This window comes from Daucus carota, chromosome 3 (genome assembly GCF_001625215.2).
Source record: "Daucus carota subsp. sativus chromosome 3, DH1 v3.0, whole genome shotgun sequence".
Lineage (NCBI taxonomy): Eukaryota > Viridiplantae > Streptophyta > Magnoliopsida > Apiales > Apiaceae > Daucus > Daucus carota.
The window spans coordinates 6,252,098-6,267,990 of record NC_030383.2 but is presented as its reverse complement, the minus strand read 5'-3'; the positions used below and the strand labels follow the sequence as shown (position 1 = coordinate 6,267,990).

The 15,893-nt window shown below is 38.4% G+C and overlaps 2 protein-coding genes and 1 pseudogene across 4 annotated transcripts; 2 read left to right on the top strand and 1 right to left on the bottom strand.

Moving 5' to 3' along the window:
• Window positions 1–185: 185 nt before the first annotated feature.
• LOC108213516 (probable clathrin assembly protein At4g32285) lies at window positions 186–2,809 on the top strand. The gene is made up of 2 exons (XM_017385313.2): window positions 186–278; window positions 895–2,809. Exon 2 carries the CDS (start codon window positions 908–910, stop codon window positions 2,723–2,725), a length of 1,818 nt encoding a protein of 605 aa, XP_017240802.1. The 5' UTR covers window positions 186–278; window positions 895–907; the 3' UTR covers window positions 2,726–2,809.
• A 533-nt stretch (window positions 2,810–3,342) lies between these two features.
• LOC108214586 (long chain base biosynthesis protein 1) lies at window positions 3,343–15,839 on the bottom strand. Of its 3 annotated transcripts, none has more exons than XM_017386667.2 (13): window positions 15,685–15,839; window positions 14,355–14,544; window positions 14,165–14,259; window positions 13,999–14,090; window positions 12,898–12,991; window positions 12,751–12,823; window positions 12,387–12,519; window positions 12,072–12,246; window positions 4,713–4,853; window positions 4,532–4,627; window positions 4,211–4,352; window positions 3,930–4,057; window positions 3,343–3,855 (listed from the first exon to the last, which is right to left on the bottom strand). In XM_017386667.2, exons 2-13 carry the CDS (start codon window positions 14,491–14,493, stop codon window positions 3,679–3,681), a joined length of 1,485 nt encoding a protein of 494 aa, XP_017242156.1. In that variant the 5' UTR covers window positions 14,494–14,544; window positions 15,685–15,839; the 3' UTR covers window positions 3,343–3,678. The 3 variants fall into 3 exon arrangements, with proteins under 3 accessions (XP_017242156.1, XP_063946463.1, XP_063946464.1); XM_064090393.1 differs by having other exon boundaries at window positions 14,355–14,495; window positions 15,685–15,818; XM_064090394.1 differs by lacking the exons at window positions 3,343–3,855; window positions 3,930–4,057 and having other exon boundaries at window positions 4,212–4,352; window positions 4,492–4,627; window positions 15,685–15,838.
• Window positions 5,154–6,831, top strand: LOC135151623 (small ribosomal subunit protein uS12m-like; annotated as a pseudogene).
• Window positions 15,840–15,893: the final 54 nt, after the last annotated feature.

The following is a 15,893-nucleotide window of genomic DNA, read 5'->3' as shown; positions in this document are numbered from 1 at the left end:
TATTTAAAAAAAATTGAGTTATTTTTATAAAAAAAAATTGACAAACAATTTGGAATACAAGTTCATGTTTATCTGTGGATGTGAACAGTGGCAAGTGGAGTTAAATTAGGGAAGGAGATGTGAATTTAGAAACGGCAGTAAGCAGTAAAAAGGTGAAAATAGATCTGTAAAAAACACACGCTGCGCTGGAGCAGATATATACTAGTGTATGGTTTATGAATATGATGATGATGACTACTGACTACTGAAACGCTCCGTCGTCGTTGGCCCCGAAACTGGTAATTCTAATCCCCCTCTTCATTTTTAATATCTCTCTCTGTATTCACTCTCTCTCACACAGAGAGAGAGATACACCACCTTAATTCGCGTGCATTACATATATCACCCTTCTACGTCCATACATACGTATATACACGATCATTACCGTTCACCACGCTAGATTCATCCACCCCCCTTTCCCCCTTTTGTTTATCATTGCTGATTATACCGATCGTATATACTATATATATATACTGTACCCAATTTATACACGATTTTCTCTCTGTGAGAGGGGGAGGGGGAGGGGGACAGTGAAGGAGGGAGAGAGAGAGATGATACATGGAGGGAGGGGGGAGAGGGACGAGGAGAGAGAGAGAGAGGATAAGGATACATGGAGGGAGGGGGGGAGAGGGAGGAGAGAGAGGGAGAGGGGTGGGAGAGAGAGAGAGAGAGGATAAGGATACATGGAGGGAGGGGAGAGAGAGAGAGAGAGGAGTACATTTTTTAGTACAGCAATCAATAGTAATGATCATAACCCATTGTTTGAGTTCTTGCTTTTTAATACTCTCGATTGGCTTTTATTTAGCAATATTTTACAAGCACAGCTATACTGAAATAGAGATTTTTTGTTGACAGAGTGTTTTTGCTGATGGCTCCCACAACGATCCGAAAGGCAATTGGAGCAGTTAAAGATCAAACAAGCATCGGCATTGCAAAAGTTGTTGGTAATGTTGCACCAGACCTCGAGGTTTTGATCGTCAAGGCAACTAGCCATGATGATGAGCCTGCTGATGATAAGTATATACGGGAGATTTTGAATCTCACATCTCACTCTAAAGGATATGTTGATGCTTGTGTGTTTGCTATTTCTAAGAGGTTAAGCAAAACGCATGATTGGATTGTGGCAATTAAAGCCCTGATGCTTGTACAGAAGTTGTTGGTTGATGGGACTCCATTGTTTGGGGAAGAAATGATGCATGCAAGTCGAAAGGGGACAAGGGTGTTGAATATGTCAGGTTTTCGTGATGAAGCACATGCATATTCTTGGGATCATGCAGGCTTTGTCAAGAGCTATGCTTTATACCTAGATCAGAAGATTGAATTTTCTGTTTACGACAGAAGAATGAGTGGTCTGGATGATAAGTATTCAGAGTTTAGAGTGGAATATGGTCATGGAGGGAACAATCGGCCAAGAGCTTATGGTGATCTGGATGAACCTGTGGTGCGTGGAGTTAGGGAGAAAGGGACACCACTTAGGGAAATGAAGACAGAGAAGGTTTCGCAGAGGTTAAATCAGTTGCTTCGGCTTCTTGATCGGTTTTTAGCTTGTAGACCAAATGGGGCTGCAAAGGATAGCAAGATTATACTTGTTGCAGTATATTCACTTGTGAAGGAGAGTTTTAAGCTTTATGCTGATTTATGTGAGGTGCTGCACATCTTGCTAGACAGGTATTCTGATATGGAATATGAAGGTTGTCTCAAAAGTTTTGATACTTATGTCGGAGCTGCAAAAATGATTGATGAGCTTGTGGGGTTCTATAGTTGGTGTAAGGATACAGGAATCGCAAGATCTACAGAGTACCCTGAGCTGCAAGAGATTTCTGATAAACTAATGGAGAAACTTGAGGGGTTCTTGAGGGAAAGGGCAATAAGGGGAAACAGCAGAGAGAAGCCCATGGAAGTTAATACATCCGTAATACAGAAGGAGAAGTTACCTGATTTCAGTGAAATAAAAGCACTCCCTCCGCTGAAGGACTATGATTTATCCATGCCTCAGGCCCAGCCAAAGCCACAGGCTCAACAGATAACTGAAGACCTAGTTAATATAAAGGATAATGCAATGTCAGTTGAAGTTCAAGGCAACAAATTGGCATTAGCTTTGTTTTCTGAAGCTCCTCCCATAAATGCAGATGGTTCGTGGGAAGTGTTCCCATCAGATGGAGGGCCTGACATGACTTCAGCTTGGCAAACACCGGCTGCTGAGATGGGTAAGGCTGATTGGGAGCTGACCTTGGTGGAGACAGCTAGCAATCTTTCTAAGCAAAAGGCTGACATGGGAGGGGGTATAGATTCACTATTGTTGAGTGGCATGTATGATCAAGGTGCAGTGAAACAGCATAATAGTAATGCTCAGCTAAATGTTGGGAGTGCGAGCAGTGTGACACTGCCTGGAACAGGCAAAGGCTCAACACCAGCACTGGCACTGCCTGCGCCTGATGGAACAGTTCAAACAGTTGGAAATCAAGATCCTTTTGCAGCATCACTTGTGGTTCCGCCGCCATCTTATGTTCAGATGGCAGACATGGAGATGAAGCAGCATTTGCTTGTGCAGGAACAACGGCTTTGGCAGCAGTATGCAAACAACGGGATGCAAGGCCAAGTGGGTTCAGCTAATGTTACAGGTGGAACTCATGGTTGCTACATTACAGGGCAGCCAGGAGGGTATAATTATCACTCTCCTTACTAAACTGCGTGACAGAAGGAATCTAATAGTCTCATGTTCTGCACTTAGTAGTAATGTTCAGTCTTTTACTTTGTTTCATAAAGTTCAGGCATTAAGATTGTTAAACTCTGATTATGGAAATTTTAAATAATGGTCCTGTTTTCGGAAAATTGACTATGTTTGCCGTCATGAGATGGCATAGTTTAGCCTCGCATTGGCTAGAAGGCCATGGATCGCTTAAATAAGCAGATGTTTGGCTTTATTAGTTGCAGATCTCTGTGGGAATTATTCTGGTAATAAGGTAGAAATACTTGAGGATAATAATCCCTCTCTCGACCCCAGTTTTTTTATATTGTTTGGCGCATATTTTAACGTGCAGATAAATTATAATTTTATAAGTTATTTTTCACATCTTTCTTTTTTTAATAAACATTTAAATATTAAATTTTTATTCGGAAGTAAAATAAAATATAATAATTTATAAAATTTTATTCTATAAAAAATTTAAAATACATGTTAAGTTCCCGTTACTCGAGATAAGTAACTGGGGGACATAGGAAGTAGTTTTTAACATCAATCAAGCATTTATTCTGTGTGATGGAAATCTGATTCTTCATAAATCCATGGATTAACAAAAGAGATTAAACGAACAATGATCAACTGATCTGACAAACACTGTTTTCCAATTTTCAGAAATATTATAAATACGATTACTTGATACCAATAAAATAATATGACATCGATATCAATAAAGAATATGCACAGCTCCTAGGCCAACAAATTACTATCAGGCCTATCGTCTTGCCATCCAAGTTCAAAGTATATGCCACCCTTTTTGCATGAACGCAGGACCTGAAATTATATTATAATTCAAAATCACATAGATTTTAAACTGGCTTGCAGCATAATCTCCCATGAGATCCTTGCTCCACTCAGACTCGAGGCGTTGGATTTCACATATGGTGTATTTGAAAATGTTAGTCACCACCATCTAAGACTTTCGCTGCCACCCTCTTCATTGATTCATATGCTTTTGTTAGATCAGATTCAGTGTGACCAGCAGAGACGAAATATTTAATCCCAGTAGGCAAATTGCATTTATCAAGTGTAGATCTTTTCGAAGTTGTTACAAAGATATTCTCTTCCTTCAATAACTGCACATGCAAATGTGTTAGGCAAATGGGAAAATTGAAATAGTTTAAATATAAAGAATATCAGGACAACTTACGCGTTCAACAACATCTTCAAGCAATTGTTGGTCACTCTTAAGTGAACCAGTTGATTTTCTTAGCCTGAGATAAACAATGGGAGACTCTTTATCACTGGCAATTTCAAGACCCCTTATATCTGATAGTCCTGCAAATGCTTAAAATATCAGAAACCAAAATAACAGCGGTGTTTTGAGAAAATTATATTGTTACAACCCAGTCAGCATTACTTAATGTCAGGCAACCAACAAAGTAGCCAATAAATTGCATCTGTAAATCATTTTCAAGTGAGCAACTAAACCTTTGTGCAGTATGCTTATATTTTTCTTTAGGTTCGTAATCAGTTGAGGACTGTCTTCCAGAATATTAATAGCAGTGATTGCAGCACTAGCTAGGTACGGGGGCAACGAAGCTGAGAAGACATAGCCAGAACTACTGAGGCGCTGCCCAAAAATATAAAAAACATCAGTAAACTGAAGCTAAGGTGCGACCAACCATCAGTTTTATCTATAAATTATGACAAGTAATATTGTTTCTTTCTTGCAATTCTACCAAAGATAAGCTATATTTAGGTAGTAGTACTTTTTCTAGAGGAAGTGGGTATAGAAATATTTCCCCATACTTGGTGGTCAATAACTCTAGTACTCCCTGTGCAGAATCCGCCTTCCGTAGCCAAAGCATTTCCCATGGCAGCCATCACTATATCTATCTTCTCAATCTACAATATAAAACGATAGCACAATAAAAGTACAAAAGATATTTGAATAAGTTAAACAAGAGCACCCCTGAAGGCTGAAACATACCGGAACCCTGCAATGTTCAGTTAAACCTCTACCAGAACTACCAAGCACACCAATTGAGTTGCTCTCATCCAACAATACACGGAATAAATATTTTTCTTTGAGCCTGATGATTTCTTCTAGTGGAGCAATTTGACCAGAATTCTGCATATTGCCCACGATGAAATATTACCATATAGTGCACTTTCTCATCAAACAAAAACTGCCCTAGGAATCAATAAGAGGAAATAAGATAGATTCCGATGCAAGATCCGAATCTTCTTTACAACTCCATACGTAAATAAACATAACAAGGACTAGCATAGCAAGTAAAACTGAGGGTTGCAGAAGAAGAGATGGCCCGTGATATTATTCTTTTTGCATTTTAAAAACTACAAGCTGGATCACTTGTGTTACCAATATAAGATAACTACCTACAAGGATACAACTAATCATATCGGGGGAAATACAAAGGAAAGAGCGATGCCTACATTAAATCAATTGATTCGTCATGATAGAGAAGAAAAACGGCGCACGGACCGTACTCGAGCTTCGGATCAATGTCCCCACAAGCAAGGAGTACACCCGCGTGTACCAACGAGAACACCAAAAAAAACCTAATTCAGCTCCACGTAAGATAGCCAAAGTACGGTTGAGCAATCGACATGATATATTTGCTCACATTCCAGGCGAAGGTCATAATTTGCAGGAACATTCTATGGTCTTAATAAGAGGAGGTAGAGTGAAAGATTCGCCAGGTGTGAAATCCCATTGTATTCGAGGAGTCAAGGATTTGCTGGGAATTCCGGATCGAAGAAGCGGCAAATCAAAATATGGTGCAGAAAAACCCAAATCGATATGAATGGAAGATGCCTCTTTCGCTTTTTTTCTCGGTCAGTCGAGGGAACAACCACAACGTTACGCCACAAAAGAAAACTCTACGGGGCCCTTCCGAATGACCTAGAATATAGTTTACTACACTAGCCAAGAAAGAGTGTAGTATACTATATTTGCCCCTGGAGAAAGAATCCAAAAATAGAAAGGTATTGCTTATAATAGTTGCTCGTTCATAAATCCACTCGACCACTTGTTAGTCTTGCTACACTACACGACACGAGTCTAGGGTAAAGTTGAAGCAGACACGGTCAAGTGAAGTCGACTTCACGGGTGATCCAGCATACCATATTGAAATATGAAAGAAGAGAAGGTCTCGCCCAGGTGGCTCCCGCAAGGTAATGACCTCAAACTCAAACAAAGAACGCTCTTCTCCAAGGCATGAGTAAAAGAAAAGAATGTTGTATATAATGCAAGACCCGTCGATAAGCAAAGGCTAAGGTTAGAGTAAAAAAAGACTAGGAAAGCGAATCTCACCGATAACCCCTTTTTTTAGGAGGGTCTATTTCCTTTCCGCACCTGTGTCGTACAACCACCTAAAGCGCTTCACTCTTAGCTAGACGAATGCTTCTCACCTGAGAATCCCTTCTGCTACTAGCGGAAATCCTTGCTTCGAACTGACTTAATAGGGTAGGGCGGCTAATGAACTAATACGACTTTATAGATGGATGCAGGAGACCACTTTGCTACCGCTAGCCTTAGAAAGCAAAGCCAGAAGTGAGCTTCTTTGTCGACTCAAATTCCCCCCTTCCCTGTCGCCTTTGGCTAAATTCCTTGCTTCACTATACAGCTAAAGAACAACTATGACCGCACAACGACTATAAAGGTGACTAAGGATAACACCCTTGTTTCTAGCCAGCTCCTCTAGTTGAAGGAGAATCCCGAAGAGTTTTTATTTTGGTGAGATACTCGTGCATATATTTAGTATCCTTCTTTTTTTCTTTAAGAGGTAAGGTAAAACTTGAGCTGTATTTGACGAGCAACAGCTTGATCGACATAAAGCTTGTGGATTGCATCCCAAGTTTTCTTGGCAGTAGTGGTACCGATAGGATCATAGACGTGTTAAAGGATTTCAACGATGATGGTGGAGTTGATCCATGTAAGAAGTAAGAACCATGGTGTCGAGTTGACGCCATTGAACATATGCTGGATTGAGGGAGAGAGAGCCATTTTCGCCAGGAAGAAAGTAAGGAGGGGCAGGGGTGGCGCCTTGAGTTCCCTTGACCGCTCCAATAGGAACAGGTTGGTCCCTTCCCTCGTTGAGTCCCCCCCCCCCCCCCCCGCAAGCGGCAACCGAAGGCTAAGGGTGTCTCGATTCAGGTCCAGGATGGTCCATTTTGCAAAGCTTACAGGTTGCTTTCGGTTGTTTCCTTTAAGGAAACTATTTCTATTTGAGCGGAGTCCTTCTCAATTTCCGGCAAATGCAGGTGGTTCGAAGTGAATGCGAGAACGAAGAGGAGCAGAAGATCCCCTATAAAACGATTCCGAAGCCGTTGGCAAAGCAAAGAAGCGCTCTGAAATAGGTCTTGAGATATGGCTACTACTTTTGAAAGTAAATGGAGAAGACTAAGAAGGCGGGGAAGCCTACCGTACTGAACCAAAACTTCGATCTTACCTCTCTTATGCCTTCTAAAAAGAAACTTTAACCAAAAGAAGATCTCTTTCCTTCACCCGCTTGTGCCTATCTATCCAAAACCTCAATCGCATTCGGATGATCCGCCCTGTCTCGTCTTGACAAGAGAAAGAACTCGTCGTAATCACTCTTCTTCGAAGGCATAGAGGCAAGATCCCTGACCTTTACATTGGTACCTCCCAATATGTGCCTGTGCCACGCCATGATTCCCTGCTCGTCGTTGAAGGTGAGCCCGGCAAGACTTCCGTCATTGAAAACCACCCACAAAAGGAATAGGGCATTTGCTGAAAGACCATTCTCTTTATGCCCGACTCCATGAGATGACTTCTTGAATCCGGTCCAGAGCCAAGACCACACCTAGCAACCTCTTTTTCTGGCAACGCTAGCCCATTGTAGATATAGTAGATAAAGGTGGGGACGGGAAATCGGTTTTGCAGAAACCCTCAGTGTGATATAGCTACGCCATGTTCCCCCGCTTCTATTTCCCACTCACCTTTGACATCAGTTTGCCACACCTTACTCACAATAGGGTGGAACTCGGGGAGCGGGAGTTCAGTCATGAAGTTGAAAAAGGAAGGATATGCACCCATGTTCTAACCACACAGGCACTATGATCAGAGAGGCCCTTGGGGGTGAATTCAACTTCAGATTCAGATAAAGGCAGAGAGCCAAAGCACTTACAATTAGCAAGAGCTCTATCCACTTTTCTGGAAATACAAGAGGCCTCATCATCTTTCTTAGACCATGTGACGAAGTGTCCCATATATCTGATGTCCTCAAGTCCTGCACTTTGAAGACATGAAATCATTCATAGCAGAGGACCAAGAATCAGTCCCTCCATTCTTTTTCCAATTAGGAGTCCTGCCATGGGAGCATCCTGGGCAAGATCTATGGCTTCAGCTGCGGCTAAGCGAACTCCCTATTCCATAGAAGTGAATATGAGAGAAAAAGCTCTTCTTTCACATAGTGGGAGGCTGGCCTTCTCTCTTCCCAATTCTCCCAATGAGACCTCTTTCACTCACTTAGTGGACGACCCAGAGGACTTTAATAAGGCCCCCTTTGCCTCATCACGATCTCCCTGAAAAGAGGGTGAAGCAGCGGCTGGGGTCAGGTAAGGCTTTGTCGTAAGCCAATCAAGAAAGACCTGAAACCTTGGTGTAGAAAGACTGGTTGCTGAAACTAGGGGTCGTGTCTTTTGTTCAGATTGACCGAGATGGTTTTATTGATTCGTCGAAATGAAAATAGAATTATAGCGGGAAAGCGGCTACTCTTTTTCTGAGGTGCCGCCTCAGTGTGATTGACTCTTAGCTCGGCATCGGGAGGAGTGAAAACCCCATGCTATGATACCGGAAGCTGAGGCTCACATCATGTGAATTCTTCAGGGAATTGGGCCTGTGTACAGTAATTGTTAAAAAAACCCTACTCTTACTTAGTTCATGCTGCCAGGACCAAGGGTGTCGATATGGCAAGTCTGGAGTCAGTTGATCGGATCCCTTTCTACCAGCATTCGCGGATCAACATGACGAGAAGAGTTTGGTGCCATGGAAGCTAACTCCCCCTATAGAGCCTGCTTTAACCAGCTGTTCGGGGCAATTGGTTTTCTTTTGTTGTTAAGAGGAGGTGTGCCCGGGTGCACATACATAATAATAATAGGAGGGTCCATTCCCTCGCCTTTACTGTGAGTTTTCTTATTAATAAAGTTAGCTGGGCTACCTTGCGTCAGGAAGAGCTTACCTAACCCCTGTTTCCAAGCTTCGGAAAAACGAATGAACAATAGTTGGAAAACTCGTTCGTGTGGGAATGCTCTCCGTCCCCGGGAGTTTAGTGCAGATAGCACTGACAAGAGAAGAAGAACAGCAGCAATCATCCGCCTGAGAGCAGTCCAACCTTCGGGTAAGTTTCTCAGTCAAGTAGTGGTAACAGATCTTTTTTATATGGTGTCTTCCCCGGGAGTTGAACCCTGCTATCAGCATGACTCTGAAGAGTTGACCCGTTCTGGGAACTACGATTTTAGGTATTCTAATTAGGTAACTAGGAACGCATGCTAATGCTAACAAGAAGACTACAGTGAACAGAGCAATAAAGAAGCTAACCTCACCCACCAAAGGGTTGACCTTCTTCATAGGAGTTATTCTCTTAGTAGACATTCCGCGGTTCATCCACTAATGTTACAACAATACAGTAAGTCACAATAGGAGAACAAACAAAAGAGCTACTCTTATAAAAAAAAGAGGAGAATGGGATCTCCTCCCTTCTAGTTACCGCCCCGTGGGTCCTTCAAACATGCTTTTTGAAGATAGAAATTATATTCTTTGTGGTATAGGAAAGTGCCCTTTGGTTCCCCCACTCCTCCACATTCATAACATTTACCAGATCAGCACAAGACGCATAACAGCCAACAACTGCCGATGTGGATCCTCACTGATAAATCGTCATATTTAGGAGGCAAACCACTGCCATAGCACCGACTACTCCCATCAATATCGTGTCTTGCAGTTGAGTTAAAGATTTATTATAATATTAATAGTAGGTAGCTTATTATATGAATTTATACAAATGAAGACTGTTGGGAAGCAATTATAAATTAAGCCATTTATAAACATAACATTTAGTTTTGGTATATGTACAACAGCAGCAAGCAGGTGTTTCCATAGTTACAACAAATAACAAGATGATTAAAAACACTTGAACGGCTACATAAGAGGGCAAACTAATTAATTATACATTAGCTACCGCACAAGGTAAACTCAAGTTCAGACTTAGAATATATACAAGGGTCAATCAAATTAAATAATGGACATCTTTCAACAAAGTTAGACAGGCTTATACTCAAATTTTGTTGCTACACTGGCAGTTCTTATGTTTATTACACATTTATATCCAAAATATCATACAAGGTATTCAACTAATTTGTTAATTATATGTGGGTGTAGATATATATTATAATTATAATATATGTTGTAGTTTTTACATTTTTGCAGTAATGTTCCTAGATATAACTATCAAGAACATGTTTTCCAACTGATGAATACAAAATATAATAAATAACAGGAAATATAATATATGATTTAAATAAAAAAATTATAGAGGACTATTTTATTTTGCATGGATATTGCATCAATAAAAAGTATATATTACAATATAAATATATAAACTTAACTTGGCAAGACTTTTAATCTGTATTGCATTTATGTTGGGTTTTATTTATTTTTCATTTATTTGTATATTTTACGATTAGTGGTTTGTTAGCTAAGAACATCTCCAATGGTAATAGCTAAAATGATACTCCCTCCGTCCCATTTTAATTGACACTTATTCCTTTTTGGGACGTCCCAAAAAGAATGAACCTATTACACTTACTATTTTTGAACACTACTTTTCACTATTACACCCACTATTTCTTCCACTATCTCTATTCTATAATAATATAAACACTATTACACCCACTACTTTCCTCCAATATCTCAAATCTATTATTAAAATTTTGATGGGTCCCATCACTTTACCGACTTTTCAACTAATTTAATTTCTTTTACTACCTTATTCTTAATCTCCGTGAAAGTCAAAGCATATCAATCTTTTTGGGACGGAGGGAGTACAAAATAATGATTATCTAAAATTTTACCAAGGGAAATAGTATATACTCCAACAAGGTTAGCTATAATAATGATCTGGTAAAGCTATACCTATAAATGAATATCAGTTCAAAAAATATATAGTCAATCAAATGTGGTTGTCTAAATTTTTTGCTAAGGGGAATAGTGGGTTGGCATGCCACAATTTTTACACATTCTTTGAGACTTGTGCCACCTAGATATATTTAACCCTGAGTTTATCTCCCTTGGAGATGCTCTAATATGTGTGGTAGACTCAGGATTAACCATTGCCAGTATATATAAACATATGCATATTCCCTGGCCTATAAAGATTTTTGTTGACATTTTATCTAAAAAAGTACTTTCATCTTTTCCTCCTAGTGTCATCAGAATAATGGTTTTTTATGACACACTGGGGCATCATTCTCATCATACTTGTTGTAAGAAAAACAAAAAAACAAGATTGAGCCTTATAAAAAAGCCTAAATACATCGACAAAGAAAAAAAAGAGACAGATCCCATTTACATACAGACGGAGAACCTCCATAAAATAGATGATGACGGAAAGCTTCAAAAAACTATTTAAATAGTATATGTTAGTTCAACATTTTGATTGACTCATTATAGCATTCCATCTGTGTAGAAAATAATATTCTCAGTTTCACACTTAACTCTTATAGTTGAGAGGAAGTATACAAGACTTCACACGTGATGTGAATATCATTAATGCTAGTTATACAAGTATCATAATTGTATAATCTGTAAAATACTACTAGCTACAGTATTGTAAATTCAAGATGTAGCAAGTTACAGCGATTAATAAATTTAATACACCATCAAGTGACTTGTTGAAGTCAAAATGATACATTGCTGTGGAGGAGAAAGATCATCTTCAGTGCATACCTGATTCTAAATCAAAGTAATCACCTTTTAACATCTAGCATAGCGCCACTAACTCTACAAGTTTTATGATAATAATTAAAACCAGAATAGTGATATTAATATACCTAAACTGCAATATCTAGCGACAACCCACTTCACAAACTATCGAATTCTTATTCCTTGCAAATTAGGATATCATATCTACTCTCGAGAAAATATAGATCCATATGCAAGAAAGAGAAATAAGACAAGGGACATTATACAACACAAAAAGAGAGAGAGTAGAACTGCACAACTTGGTACCATTTTAGTATAATGCCCCTGGTGTCTACTTACTGCTAAAACAAATATACCAGTCAGCAAAATTATAAAAACTACCTGATATACAGCTTCGACCACAATGTAGCGCCTTAGCTTCTTTGCTCTCTTATTATCACGAGTTACTTTTTCGAGAGTATTTTGTAAAGACTCCATGTTATTATGCTTAAAGTATATTATAGTACTTCTAGAAAGGAATAGGCCATTTTGTATTCCCCAGTTGACACCTTCATCACTGTAAGGAAAAATAATAAGGTTGAGATAGTTTTATCACCAGTGACTTTTTGCTGTTCAATGAAGAGAGAAACATTGAGTATGATTTGTAAATAACTACTTATGCATTAATCTTCTGAATCCAAGTTCTTAAGTACTCACGCAATCACGATGTCTCCTTTCTTACAAAATGCTGGAATTGCACTGAACATGGTGGAAAGTCCATATGAGTATAATATGGAATCTGGAGTTCCTAAAAACTTGGCTATTTTGGCCTCACAATCAAGGTGAACATCTACAGAAACCAGAGTTGTTCAATGTCAGAGTTTCGTCATGTAAACTGCGGGGAAGAGTATCAGATATAATATAAACCAAATATAGATATTTGTAAATGTGTTCTTATATATTTCCACATGGTGCTTCCTATGAAAAGTTTCTTAGCAAGTTCTATCACATGATGGGAGCCCCTGAAGATAAATCTTACAGTCCTTAGAAGATTGTGACACACTTAACTATCAAAGCATACCGATTGTTCCATAAAAGCCACGAGGACCGCAAGAACCAACACCATATTTCTCTAGTGATGTAGTACAAGATTCCTAACACAAATAATTGATGAGTCATTTACTAAACTTAATGCTTAAAATAACAATAATAAGAACTGGTTTCTCACAAGTAACTTTTCATGCCCGATAATTCCAAGGTAATTTGCAGAAGCAAAATTCACGACCTCTTTACCATTGATCACTGTATGTGTCCCTGCAGCACTGCATAAGAAGCAATCTCATTTAATAAAAGATAAAAGATTCCACTGCCTGGTCCATGTTGCTGCAAGAAGGTGCTGTTAAACCACTAAAATGTATTAAACTAATATCAGAGGGGAAAATATATTAAAAATATATTAGCTGTTCAATTACACTTGACTTCAGTGATGAACAGCTTGTATTTTACAAAGAAACTTGATGCAACTTGCATAATTTTATGCACAAGATATGTTCTTGTATTCAATTTAAAGTCATATGTTTATGAGAAAATATTCTGAATTAGCTGTGAACCAATACAACTCCAAAAGCATGAATGTCAGCTTATGCATTTACTATTTAGCCAAAAAATTGACATTGCTTTTGGCCGATGAAAGCAATAGCATGAAAAAAGGATTACTTCTTTTATGAAACTCATGAGACTCTATTTCAAGATCCAAAAGAATATGAATGACAAGATCTTTAACTCATCCATTAGGACTTCATTACTGTATACTACTGTGTTTTTTTTGGCATACTACGGAAATTGGGATAACATTCTCTTTACATTGTATTAATACTTATATTCTCAATTCATATATTTATTTATGCTGCTTTGTTTGTTCTATGATGGAGCCTGTGGAGGTGTACTACTCCCTCTTATCAACTAACTTGCACACTCGTAATAATCCAATCATAATAATTAGGAGAAAATGTGATAAAGTAATTCTTTTGCACGGTCTACTAAAATACGAAACTAATTGACATTTTCATTAAAAAAGTAATATGAATCCAGGCCCTCTATCTCTATAGTTTAACATATCTGCCATACAGATAGATGCAATCTTGCTTCTACTTGTGACTTGTGAGCATGTCATACACAACCCATTTTAATGTGATGCAGGTAATTTGTAAGGCACATATAAGGAGATAGAGGATTTAGGCTCAGCTATTACCAATAGAGGGGATGAAATAAATGGTTGTAGAAACTAAAGATCAAGTTATGGTAAAGAAAAAGGAAAGGCTATCATTACCTTTCCAGAACAGGTGGCTCACATTTCATATCTTCGGTTATAGGTGGAATGAGGGATTCGGGAACCCATTCATCACACAGCTCATCAATTTCCTACAGACAAAATGTGATCTGTTCATTAGATTGAACCTACTTGACATGACATAAGATGAAGATGGAGGCTATACCTTATCTGTTAATGGTCGTTTGGGTGGCTTATAACTTTTCTGGGAAAGTAGGAAGAGAATAACTACAAAGAGAAGACCCTCCACAAAAAGATGCCCTACAAGCATATATATAATATAAGAAAGAAGGCAGTCAAATATCATAAGAAGAATGCCAGACATCCCGTTCGTTTTCTATGATCTGAGAGCATACCTCCAATGTGCACTCCAAAAACTACGGTTCGAGCAGAAGGAGCATCGATTGCAAATGTTATCCAGTCGGATGCAGATTTTACCATATTCATTACAGCTTCTGTCGTTGTATTCCATATTGCAATTTGGGTTGCATCCATTGCTTCAACCAGTGATTCCCACAGATTTTTTTTTAAAAGAATAATATATACCTAGTAGATGAAGAAAAACAGAACATTATGGAAGTTCCATGTAACTCTTAAAGCTATTTCATATGTTATCAGTTAAACAACGTTTGCAGTTTTGCTATAAGGCCTGCATCAAAGATTTATACTTGACAGCAAATCTTTCTTGCATACTTTTTTGCTCAAGCATATTTTAAATAATACAAAACTGTCCTATTGAATGCTCATTTAGAATCATTTGCAAGTAAAAGATCAGGAAGTCCCCCCCCCCCCCCCCCCCCCCCCAAAATCCCTAGCTCAAAGTACAGCATTAGGGTTCAATCGCCTAAAATGTATCAGATGAGCAAAAATTTGATTGGAAGCAGGTCTAACTAATCACACTAGCATTAATGATGATATGTGTTCTGAAAGCTGTCTCTATAATTGTGCGAGTCCCAGGAATATTAGAAGTTGCAAAATAATCAAACTCTCTGGAATAATATTCTGAAGTATATATAATCATGTAATCTGGGAAGGTAAAAGGAAAGGCAGGCATAATCTTAAGATTGCAAGAGCAGTAGCTTAGCAAGCTCTTGTAGTCAGTTCCAATCCAACGAAAATATTATCTCAGCTTAGTCTGAGATGTATCTATTTTACCTACTGCAAACTTATCGCCTTGTGCTTATAAAGACATATAAGCTTAACTAAAATTTACAATATGGCATGCTACAAGCCTACAATCACTTTTCCGAATCTCAGACACCAACTTATATCTTTACAAATCCAAAACCAAGAGAAAGGATTCAACTAAATGTTTTGCAGTAATTCAAGAAAAGACAAAATAATTTAAAAGATCGGAGCTTTTATTCCCTAGACATGTATATAACTGTAGCAACCAGATAACATCCATTTATATGATCATATCCAGTAAGAAAATCAATACAATTTAAATAATTTATAACTCTTTTAGAGAAACAAATAACTCAATTTGAATCTTTGAAGAATTGTATTAGCAGCATGTGTGTGAGTACATATTAAAAATTGAATTTATGAATGATAAAGATAATCAGATATGAATCAAACATATATACATGTATATGTATAACAGTAAGGGAGCAAGGGAACAATATAGAACAAACAAATAAATATTTTTTGAAGAAAAAACAAGATAATATAGAAGAAGCGTACCAGAATGAAGAGGGTTTGAACAGAATGGAGATTGGGATCCTGGGCTACTATGTTAGGCTAGGCTTACGATGAATAAATCTATAAATCTATGACTCTGATTGTTTCCGAGAATCTACACAGATAGTCATATAATACTAGTCAAGTGTTCAAATTGCTGATCAGAACGTTCAAATTTTTACAATTGGTTCAAATAATAATTGGGCTTGAGT